At 36.6% G+C, this 12,255-nt stretch overlaps 1 protein-coding gene across 1 annotated transcript in view; it reads right to left on the bottom strand.

Annotated features, from left to right (window-relative positions):
• The window catches only part of Fbxl13 (F-box and leucine rich repeat protein 13), a 205,898-nt gene extending 193,886 nt beyond the window's left edge, over positions 1-12,012 (bottom strand). Inside the window, exon 1 of the mRNA XM_027926292.2 lies at positions 11,924-12,012. Within this exon, the coding sequence (XP_027782093.1) occupies positions 11,924-11,998 (75 nt within the window). The 5' untranslated portion in view covers positions 11,999-12,012. The remainder of the gene's footprint in view (positions 1-11,923) is intronic.
• Between the last annotated feature and the right edge of the window lie 243 nt (positions 12,013-12,255).

Raw genomic sequence — 12,255 nt, 5'->3', positions numbered from 1 at the left:
TCCTATCCTCTACTATCAATCTGTATATGGGGTAAAAATGGGAGCTCATAACCCACTTGAATCAAATTGTGAAATATGATATATCAAGAACTATGTAATGTTTTGAACAGCCAACAATAAAAAATTTAAAAAAAAAAGAACATGTATGAAACCTCAGAAAGCTAAATTGTCTCATTTTCCTCTATGAGGTCCCATAAAAGAAGTTTCTTGTTAAAAGTATTAATGAGGCATGCAGAATTACTGTGGATTTCTCGATTTGAGACAAAGAAGGAGGTTTACTGCACACAGCCCACAGAAACCACCTGGAAATCTCCTTGGGCATTTATCTTTTCCTTCTTGGCTCTCTGTCTCCAGTGGGATCTAGCCTGTGTTTGTTGGGGGTGGAGGACATTCCTTGGCTTTTCTCCCAACTAGGATCTACTCCTTCTGGCTTTTTTTTTTTCCTTTTATTTCAGGAATAAATGATCCCATCCTTTTAAACTATTCAAAGCTCAAAGGGCCAAGCAGACCTAAACCTGGGAGCATATCAGTTCTCAGAGATAAGAAGCAGGTAGGGAGGGAAGCAAAGGGAAGGGAAGGAGGAAGAAAGGAAAGGGAGGAAGTAATTTCTCCTGCATAATACAGTCTTTCCCTTTGCAATAGCTTTGTGTGCTCCTCTTCGGGTGCAGCCTGCAGGCTGGGAATCTCCTTAAGTCAATAGCTAAATGTCTTAGACATTGGATCCCTCTCCTTCTCCAGCTCTGCCTCCTGACCTAGTCCCACCCCAGCTGCTCACAGTTAACATTCAGCCCTCTGCAGACTGATTTCCTTTTCCCACAATCCAAGAGATTATGGTTACACAGGAAATCAGTGGTTCTTACCACAAGGGCAAGCTGGGTTTGTAAGGGTGTCTACCTAAGTAACAGCAAACGTGGGTCCTACATGGGACCTAATAGAAGGACTGAACTCTTCTAACAGCTTCCTAAATAGCCCTAATGAAAAGCCCATCAGCTCTGCAGCACTTGAGTGCCTGGGTCTCCAGTGCATTGAGTTTCTGCACCTTGCACTCCATGTCCCCCCCCCCCCTCCATCTGATGCCCTAAGAACATCTACATCAGAATCACCTGAGGAGCAAGCTGTTCCCCAAGGATGGGGCCTAGAAATCTGTATTGTAATAGAATTCCTATGCACATGAAAGTGTGAGAACTAGTGCCTTAATGCAGTTTAACTTTCTGAATTTTTAAGAAAACTGAGGTCTGGTTAATGAATATTAGAAATTGCCTATTTCTTCATATATCCAAGCTGCCCAAATCAGAAAACTACTTTCCCAAAAAGTTAACTTGCAGAAGTCAATTTGAGAAGATAAGTCTCTGAAATGTCCATGAAAGCATACTGAACTAGCAGTTGAAATATTCACTTTTTGCCTAAGAAATATCACTGCTTATCTATTTCCATTGGACAAAATATTACATCATGAGGTTTTGTTTATTAATGAATGAACAGTTCATATTAATCAATAGCTTTTTTCTGCTCCATGAAAATAAAACTCATAAAATAATCTAGTCTTTATTATAAGTAGAAGCAAGATATCCAAACGGTCTCATAAGATGAATGTGTGACTCAGAAACATTAATTAAGGTTTTACTACTGTTAGCTAGCCTTCATAGTAAAAACAATCAAGGACAAAAAAAAGACCACGACTTAACTATCACAAATGGCTTTCTCAAACTTGTAAATTTATAAAGCAATTATGCAATCTTCCACTTGCTTTTGGTTCTGCTTTCTTAATCTTGGTCCCCAGTACTTCTCAAATATTCTGAAAAATATTCTAGGTATTAAGGACAAAGATGGGTTTATCCAAGACAGTTGTTGTCACTCCTTTCCACTATTTGATCTTTCAAGGAGCAAGTCAATGCATTCTGTTGGATTTAAATCCTAGGTCTGAGCCAGGCACAGTAGTACATGCCTGAAATCCCAGTAACTTGGAGGCTGAGACAGGAGGATTGTACCTTGCCAGCCTTGACATCTTAGGGAGGTCCTAAGGAACTCAGTGAGACTCTGTCTCAAATTTAAAAAAAAAAATAAAAAGGATGGAGGATACAGCTCAATGGTAAAGTGCGCCTGGGTTAAATCCTCAGTATTAAAAAAAAATCAATTAATCATTCAATCCTAGGTCTGAAATGTTCTAGTATGTAACTTTTGATGATAGATTATCTCTCTGTTCTTCTGTTTTCTTTACTTAAATGGGAAGGCACATATGTTATAAGAATTAAATGTTATCACAAGAATTAAATGTATTGATATACGTAAACTGCTTTGAATACTGTTTAGAACAAAATAAGAACTCAATAGGTAACGATAGCAAGCCATTATTAATTTCAACCATTTCTTTGTTAATTAATCACCTTTATTAGAAGCCAAGACTTGGAAAAACAAAAAATAAATTTTTAAAAATTTCCTTTATAGTACTCAAAGTTCAGTGTGATGACATAGAGAAAGATTAACTGACTTTATTCCAAGTCTAATGGAAGAAGTTAGGGAAAATGCATTTAGGGGGAAATGGTTAGAGAAGAGAACTTGATAGAACAATATTTCAAATATAAACAACAATATAGTTACTATCCACCGTAACTCCGAGTAGGTACACCACAGATGTAAGACATTTAGAAGAGCAAGTCTTACTTATCTTGTTAGGTACTCAAATAAGCATGGTGAAATATGGTAAGGGCCTAAATAGTGAAATAAAAAAGCACAGTACAACTACTGGGGTCCTCAGCAGTTGGAGAAAAAATTCCAAGTTGCTAGGAGGGATGAGGACATGCAGGTGGGGAAAGAGGAAAAGCTAAGCCTGAGAGCAGAATCAATTTGCTCAATAAGGGATGAATAAAAATGAATAAAAATAAAAATAAAAATGAATCAATAAGGGATGAATGAAAGAGGCCGACAGATGGGGCCATTCTGGAAACCTATACCATGGCTTGGGACTGTGCCCCCCTCCAGACCTAGCAGGTCATTGTCTTGGTCTATTTTCTCCTGCAATAACAAAATTCCATAGATTGGGTAATTTATAAAGAAAAGAATTTCATTTGGGTTCACAGTTTTGAAGGCTGGGATATTCAGGAGCATGATGACTTCTTGTTGCTTTATAACATGGCAAAGGCAAGAGAGGGCCAAGGAAGCTGAACTTGATTTTGTAATAATCTGCTCCTGTGAGAACTCATTCCTGTGAGATAAGCATTAATCCATTCTTGAAGTTGATGCCCCCAAGAACTAATTACCTTTTTAAAGGTCCCACACCTCTCCATACTATTGCATTGGGGAGCAAGATTCCAACACTTGAACTTTTGGTGGTCACGTTCAAACCCCAGCAGTCATTCATAATCAAATCTCAGCAAGAGCAATTACATGGCCAAAGGTCACAGATGGCCACGCATTGGAGAGCACCAGTATACTTTGCTTTCAACATCCTAGTAGGGATGACCTTGACTTTTATAGGAATATTTTTGCTTCTGGATCTCACAGATGAGCCAAAGAAGAATCAAATGATTCACAGAGCCAGGTATTAAAACTATAAACCTAAGGCTCCATCTTACTCATACCGTGTATTCACACAAAATTGTGTACATATATATCTTCCTCTGGAACTTGGAATGAGGTGAGGAGATTCACTGCATCTGAAAATATTGTGTTCATATACAAACTCAGAAATGTATTCTTTTAAACAGAACAATCAACATACAATTTTGTGCAATTTTTAAGAAATGAGAGTGTTTTAAAAAATGCAATGTCAGAATTACTGTTACAGAAACTCCTTTACTTACATAAACAGGTTTAAGTTCCTAAACACTATTCAAAGTCCTTTGTACCACACACACACTTCCTTATCCCCTGAAATAAGCCAAAATGATATCTTCCAAATGATTGCCACTTCCCCATTTGGGATGAAGATGAAATTGACATGTTATTAGTTTCAGGAAAGTCTTAATTTGCATTTATGACAGTCAAAAGTTTGAAAATAAATGAGTGTCTATGTCTTGTCAACATTTGAATAGATGGTGCTAATATTTTTTCTATTTTTATAAACTCTGTAAATGAAAGTGTTATGAAGATTATTGCAAGAGACTAGTGGGCTTCAGTCATGCAGAAGGAAGCTTAGGGAGTGGAAGACACCATTTGAGGCCAGACTAGAGGGTTTTAAGGTAGACTGGACAGGTGAGGAGTGGCAGCTTCTGTGAAAGCCAGACAATGGTTCAGCTACCTGCCCAACAGGGAGGTAGTCCCAGGCAACTAATCCCTAGATAAAACATTATTGCTAGAAAGAGAATGAATCACACTTTTTGTTTGTTTTTGTGCTGTGGATTTGTTTCAGGAACTGCATTTTTAAACTAACTGTCCTCCAAAGAAGCCATAACTTTTTCACCTCAAGGTCTGATTAAATGAGTCGGTATAACAGCTCCTCCCCTTATAAATTGGCAGGGTAGTCCCTTACTACATAGTAATTCCTGATTCTTGCATCTCTGACAAATATTTACTTTTAAAAAAAGGGAGTCTCCTGTAATCCCAATGACTCAGGACGCTGAGGCAGGAGGATCGTGAGTTCAAAGCCATCCTCAGCAACTGAGTGAGACTCTGTCTCTAAATAAAATACAATATAGGGCTGGGGATGTGGCTCAGTGGTAGAGTGCCCCTGTGTTCAATCCCCAGTACCAAAAAAAAAAAAAAAATAGAGTCTCATTATGTTGCCCAGTCTGGCCTCCTGCCTCAGCCTTCCTAGTATACCACCTCCCTAGTATATCAGCTTTTACATCTGTGACAAACATGCAGCCATTAGTTCCTTTTTAAAATTCTTGGTAATGGAGTATATGTGAGTAGAAATAAATACACTATTTTTAAAAATACAGATTGACAACTTAATCTTGAAAGAAACAAACCATAAAAACTTTTATAGTTATGAAAGAAGTGATTTTTTTTAAAAAAATCATGATTTGTAACTAAAGTCCACCCTCTGCTGGGCAGATCTAGTTTTGCAAACTCGTTTTTACTTTCCTAGGCATTAAACTGAGATCTGAGCTCAAAAATTGAAGAGCACTTTCTTCATCTCAATCTCTACCTATACTTGTTTGGGAATTATGTAAATATCATACCCACCATATCTAACTCATCTTCAGTCTTTATGGGGCAGGCATTATTTGTAAACAAGTGTGCTGATTTCTGCCTGGTAGAAAATTGTGATCTACCATCTGAAATTCTACCAATAGGGCATCATTGTGTGGGCTCCTATCTAAATTATTTCTTTGAAAATTCAAATGCCTTTGAGTGGTATCTCCAAAATAAAGGAGCAATTTAAAGTAATTCCCATAGTGGTGCAAAGAGAACTCAGCACTCTGGAGGGATATATGATTAATGTAGTGAGAATGGGGGATCAGAAGGCAATATAGGTATTCCATTTTCTTATAATTCTCTCTAGATGCAGACCCTGGATCTCTACATTAGAAAATTTTTAAAATGTGGAATTTCTAAAACATTCTTTTCCTGAAATATAAAATAATTTACAGAGTAAATTATACTTTTGTATGATTTACTTTTCCTAAATCATAAAGTAATTTACAGAGTAAATATTTTATTGCCCAAATTCCCAAGGATCATTTAGTTCATTTGTTTCAAATATTAACATTTTTAAAACCCTTGGTTCCAAGGTTAAAAAAAAAATTATTCCTATATTTCTATGTTTATATCACCTGTATAGATAATAGATCTGGATGGCAAGAAAGTCATTAAATAGTAATGGTCTGTGATGGAAAAAACTAGCTTGATGCAAAGCCAAGGGCATAAACTATTAGAAAAGAGATTATTCCCTGACAGAGTCATGATGATTGACCACAGTAGTTTCAAATTCAATTTTTAAATAAGGAAAAAAACCTCTTTATAAAAAAGTTCATGTAAATCTCCATTCTATTCCACTGGTGTACATATCTTTTTTTATGCCCATACTCTAGCTCTGTAGTTTTGGCTACTCTAGCTTTGTAGTATAATTTGGGGTCCGGTGTTGTGATGCTTCCAGTATGATTCTTCTTGCTCAGGATTGTTTTGGCTATTCTGGGTCTTTTATTCTGACAAATGAATTTTAGGATTGTTTTTTCTAGTTCTGTGAAGAATTTCATTGGTATTTTGATTGCTTTGAATCCATATAATGCTTTTTGCAGTATGCCATTTTAATAATATTAATACTGTCTATCTAAGAGTATGGGAGGTTTTTCCATCTTCTAATGTCTTCAATTTCTTTCTTCAGTGTTCTATAGTTTTCATTGGTGAAATCTTTCACTTTCTTGGTTAGATTTATTCCCAAGTATCCTTTTAGGTTATTGTTTTACTAATTTTTCTCAGCATACTCATTATTGGATTATAGGAAAACAATTGATTTATGTACATTGATCTTGTATCCTGCTACTTTGCTGAATTTGTTTATTAGCTCCAAAATTTGCTGAGTCATGTCATCAGCAAACAGAGATAATAGACTTCTTCTTTTCTTATTTGTATTCCTTTCATTTCCTTGCCTGATTGCTCTGGAGTTTCGTGAACCATATTGAATAGAGGTGGTAGCAGTGAACATCTTTGTCTTGTTCCTGATTTTAGAGGAAATGCTGTCAGTTTTTCTCCATTCAGTATGATGTTGTCATTGGATTTGTTGTAGATAGCCTTTACAATGTTGAGGAAGTTCCTTCTATGTCTAGTTTCTTCAGCACTTTTAACATGACTGGGTACTAGATTTTGTCAAAGGCGTTTTTTTTTTGTATCTATTGAGATGATCATGTGATTCTTATTCTTGATTCTATTTATGTGATGAATTACATTTATAGATTTGCATATGTTGAACCAACCTTGCATTCTTGGGATGAAACCCACATGATAATGGTGCACTATCTTCTTAATGTGTTTTTGAATGATTTTTATTAAGGATTTTTGCATCTTATATTCATCAGGGATATTGGCCTATGGTTTTCTTTCTTTGATGTGTCTTTAATAGCTTCATAGAATGAATTTGGTGGACTTCTCTATTTTGTGAAATAATTTGAAAAGGATTGGCATTAGTTCTCCTTAAAGGTCTGGTAGAACTAAGCTGAGAATTTAACAGATCCTTGGCTTTTCTTTGTTGGAAGTCTTTTCATTTCTGCTTTAATCTCATTGCTTGATATTGTTCTGTTTTTCTATATCATCATGGTTCAATTGAGTAGGTCATACATGTTTAGAAATTTGTCATTTATCTTCTGGGTTTTTCAGCTTATTGACCTGTAAGTTTTCAAAATAGTTTCTAATGATCCTCTGGATTTCAAAAATGTCTGTGGTGATATTTTTATCTATAATTTTTATTATAATTTTGTTAATTTAGATCTTTTCTTTCTTTTGGCTGGTTTGGTTAAAGGTTTATCAATCTCATTTACCTTTTAAAAGAACCAGCTCTGTTGTACTGATCCTTTATATTGCTCTTTTATTCTCAATTTCCTTAATTTCAGCTCTGATCTTAATTACTTCCTATCTTCTACTGATTAGGGGATTAATTTGTTCTTTCTCTAGAACCTGGAGGAATAACATTATTTATTTATAATCTATTTTTTAAACATAAGTACTCAATGCTATAAACTTTCTTCTTAGAATTGCTTTCATACTGTTCCAGAGATTTTGATATGTTGTACCTCTGTTCTCATGTTTCTAAGAATTTTATTTCTCCCCTGATTTCTTCTATGATCTGCCTTCAAAAGTGTATTATTTCATCTCCAGTTGTTAAAATGCTTTGTTTTTATCTTGTTATTGATTTCTAATTTATTCCATATTGATCTGAATTGGATGCAAGGATGTATCTCTACTATTTTTCATATTTGCTAAAACTTGTTTTATGTTCTAAAATATGGACTATTTTAAGAAAGTCCCAAGTGCTGCTGAGAAGTGAATTTGGTTGTTGATAGAAAAAAAATTCTATAATTGTCTGTTAGATCCATTTGTTTGATAGTATGTAGTTCTAAAGAGTCTTTACTTAGTTTATGTCTGCATGACCTATTTATTGGTGAAAGAGGTGTGTTGAAATCACCCACTATTAAGGTAGTGTAGTCTATTTGATTCTTGAGTATAGGGTATGTATGTAGATGCATCAATGTTTGGGGCATAAACATTTACAATCAGTATATCTTACTGTTGGATGATTCCCTTAACTAGTATTAAGTGACCTTAGTCTCCTCTGAATTTTTCTGCTTTAAGTCTGTTTTGTCTGATATGAGAGAGGCTACCCCTGCTTACTTCTGTTCTCCATTTGCATGGCATATCTTTTTCCATCCTTTCTACTTCAGGCTGGATGTCTTTGCCTGTAAAATGAATTTCTTAATCCATCCCACCAATCTATATTGATTAGAGAGTTAAGACCATTTATATTCAGTGTTATTCTAAAGAGATTATTTTTATTTCCTATCATTTTGATTAATTTTGAATGTTTAATTCAGCTGTGATTTTCTGTTAATTAACTATTCTTGTGGAATTCATCCCTATGCTGGCTATGATATTTATTTTCCATTTCTTCTGCATGAACTATTTCATTGAGTATGTTTTGAAGTGGTTATGGGGTTATGAATTTTTTTAGTTTATGCTTATCCTGAAAGGTTTTTATTTCATCTTCCATTCTGAAGGATAGTTTTGCTAGCAAAACTATTTTGGTTGGCACCTGTTTTCTTTCAGAGCTTGGCCTGTGTTATTTGAAGCCCTCCTGGTTCTAAGTGTCTGGGCTAAGAAATCCATAGAATTCTATCTGGCTTACCTTTAAATGTGACCTGCCGTTTTTCTCTTGTGGTTTTAAAAATTCTATCCTTATTCTGTATATAGGCATTTTAATTTTACTGTGTCTTAGAGAGAATCTTTTTTTTTTTTTATCTTGGCTATTTGGAGTTCTAAATGCCTTTTCTATTTGGATTTGCATTTCATTCCTAAGATTTGGAATTTTTTATGATATTACTCATTGAAAAGGTTGTGCATTCCTTTAGTTTATATTCTGGTGCTTTCTTCTATGCCAATGATTCTTACTTTGGTCTCTTAATGTTACCCCAGATTTCTTGAATGTTTGGGCCATGTTCTCTTAACATCTTTTTTTTTTTTAACTGTCAACTTATTTTCAAGATTAAACACTTTGTTCTCAAGGCCTGAGAATCTATCTTCTGTGTGTTCTAATCTATTGGTGATTCTTTCAACTAAATTTTTAATTTTTTTGAGTCTTTCATTTGAAGGACTTGGTTCTTTTCCAGAATGAATTATTCTCCCTCCCTCCCTGTCTCTTTTTGAGATCTTTTGACTTCTGTATTTTCTCTGTAAGTTCATTACTTACATCTTCTTTTAGCTCACTGAGCATTTTAACTATGAAATTTCTGAATTTTTTCTCCAATATTTCCTCCACTGGGGTTTCAATGGAATCAATTGTTACAGTGTTGTAGGCTGTTTGGAGTGGTTCATTCCCTTGCTTTTTCATATTGCTTATATGTCTACCCATCTTCTGGGATGAATATCCTTTTTATTTTTATGCAAATAACTATTTAGTGAGCTTCCTTCTCTTAAGTGCCCTGACTGGGCAAATATTCAGGCAGCGATACTTTCACTCGATGTGTATCTTCTGCTGTTCCTAGTATCAGCATCACTTTGAGAGAAGATACTAAACCCTATTAACTGCAATCACTTGAGAGCAAAGCCATGTACTGATAACCCTTAGAAAAAAATTTTCTCCACAGTTCCTCTAATCTGGGTATGTTCTGGAATAGGTTGAGAAATTAGTTATTAAAGGTAGTAAAATTACTACCCTATATAGGGGCTGAAAGGAGGAGGAGAAATTGGTCAAAGGGAAAAAAAGAAAGAGAAAAGAATAATACAAACCAAGATAAAAGGATAAGTCTTAAGTCTTAAGTCTTAAGTCCAACTTAGTCCTGTCTGGGATTGATGTTACCAGCTCTTCCTTTCTCTATAGAAAGGAAAGGGAGACTCTTCTCTGCTGAAAGAGTATACCATGTGAAATGTCTACTTTTGTTTTTACATGATGTCCAATAAAATAAACTACTAGATATATGCAGAGGTTGTAACTGGATGAACAACCAGCTGAAGAAAACAAACATCGAAGCAGACCAGATATTCAAGATATTCAAGGTACCAGGCAATGGTTTTAAAATAAGTCATTAACACATTCATGAAAACAAGATAGACAAAATGAATGAAAAGATTCATAATTTTAATAAGTGAAATATATTAACAAGAATCAAATGGACATTCTAGGAAAATATACTGTCTGAAATTAAGATTTCATTACAAATTCATTTCATATATTTAACAGGAGAATGGATACAGAATAAAACAATTAGGAAACTTGAAGACAGTCAATGAAAATGATCCAAAATTGAGCACACAGGAAAAATTAAACATGGGGAAAAAATAGAACAGAAGGAAAAAAAAAAGTATGTAGAAGTAAATAACAACAACAACATATTTATGACTGGATTCCCAAAAGAAGAAAAAGAGAATTGGATAAAAGCAATATTTTTAAATGAACAGTTCTAAAATTGATTTAAAATATCAATCAACAGTTTCAGTAAGCCCAGTGAACCATGCAGAATGCCTTGTGGGGTTTTTGTTTATTTTGCCATGTTGTCCAGGTTGGCCTCCAACTTTGGGTTCAAGCAATCCTCAGTGTCCCAAGTAGCTGGAACTACAGGGTGGGCACCACCATACCTAGATAGATATTTTTTTTTTTAAATCAGACTCTAGTCAAGAAGTTTGCAGATATTATAAGTGGACAATTAGGTTTTACTTAGAGTACACAGGTGTTCAGAAGAAGTCAACTATACAGGGAAATCTATGATGAAAGAGTGTTTATGTATTTCAAAACATGCAGATCAATTTTAGAAGAGTGTAAGTGCTGGGAAATTGTGTCAGATAAATAGATGTAAAAAGATAGAAAGCGAAATGAAATTCACCTTTATACTCTTTTAGGGGAAGTGGATAATGAATTTAATATGTCTGTGTAGAGCCCCAGAAGACAATGTTCTCTTCCACCTGCTGGTAATGGAGGAGCAGAAGTGGTGAAGGATTCCTCAGAAAAAAAAAATCAACTTAGGCAATGGGGTACACTTGTACTTAACATTTTAATAAGTACTCCTAAGTTACCTTTCAACAAGGAAGAGGGCTGTAACAAATGGCCCTTCCAACCACACAAGAAAGTCAACTACCCTCAGTTGGGCTCTTCTCTTTCCTTCCTTAGGTATCTCTCTCCCTCATTCTCCACTGTTACTTTGCTCAAATCTCCTCCTGCACTCCTCCCCCAATCCCATCCAAACATACACCTTCTTGACAAGTATTTCACCAGCAATTTGCAGTGAAAATTAAGTCCCCAAATAACTCTTTCCTGTCCCTAAGTGTACAAAACCTTTTATTCACCCCCATACTATCCTCCTACCCATCAGTTTAAATGCGGGGGCAATCCTGATTGTGAGCGTCCTTCCCCACAGGCTCATTCTGAGACAACCCCAGAACCCCCTAGGTGATCACGGCCCACTACCTCCTTCTTAACACAATCTCCTAATTTTCCTCTGCTCTCTGGCATTTTTTTTTTTTTTTTTCATTCCTTCTCCTGTCCCTCAGGCTCTTATTCAAACCTTAAAAGTTGGGGTTTGGGGTTTCCGCCCTGGGCCCTGGGAGATGTCACCCACTATCTCCACCCCACTCCTTATCTTCAGCCATTACTACCCTTCTGCCTTTGATCAGTACTTTGAGTCCAGACCAATTTACCTAAATTTGACTTCCCCCTCTCCAATTCCGCGGCTCCTTCCCGCCACTCCTCCCAGCCCCTATTGGAGGAAGTCTTTCCTGACTCCTCCCCTTTCCACCTCCCCAAGCAGGACCCGGGTCCGCAGTCCAGTGGCTGCAGTACCTCGCAGATCTGAGGAATGTAGTTTTCCTTGAAGTATTTCCTCAGCCTGGGGCTGGCAGTGCGTAGAGAGGACATGGTCAGAGGCCGGGCAGAGAGGCTACGCTCTGTCTCCCCACAGCGCCCCGCGCCTCCCAGCTGCTCAGGGAACTCTGACTCGCTGCGACCATGCGTTGCCCGGCAACCACTGGGCTGGTTGCGGAGTCCCGCGCAGCCCGCGTCCCCACTAGGGGCGGGGCGGGGGGCAGTGAAAGGCGGGGCGGTGGGGGGGGTTGAGAGGGGCGGGTCGATGGGGGCGGGCCTCCTGCCCAGCGGGCTGAACTAGGGAATAAGCC

The sequence above is a fragment of the Marmota flaviventris genome, chromosome 1, assembly GCF_047511675.1.
Source record: "Marmota flaviventris isolate mMarFla1 chromosome 1, mMarFla1.hap1, whole genome shotgun sequence".
In the NCBI taxonomy this organism is placed as follows: Eukaryota; Metazoa; Chordata; class Mammalia; order Rodentia; family Sciuridae; genus Marmota; species Marmota flaviventris.
The sequence above is the reverse complement of the archived record's forward strand: the minus strand, read 5'-3'. Positions and strand labels throughout refer to the sequence as shown.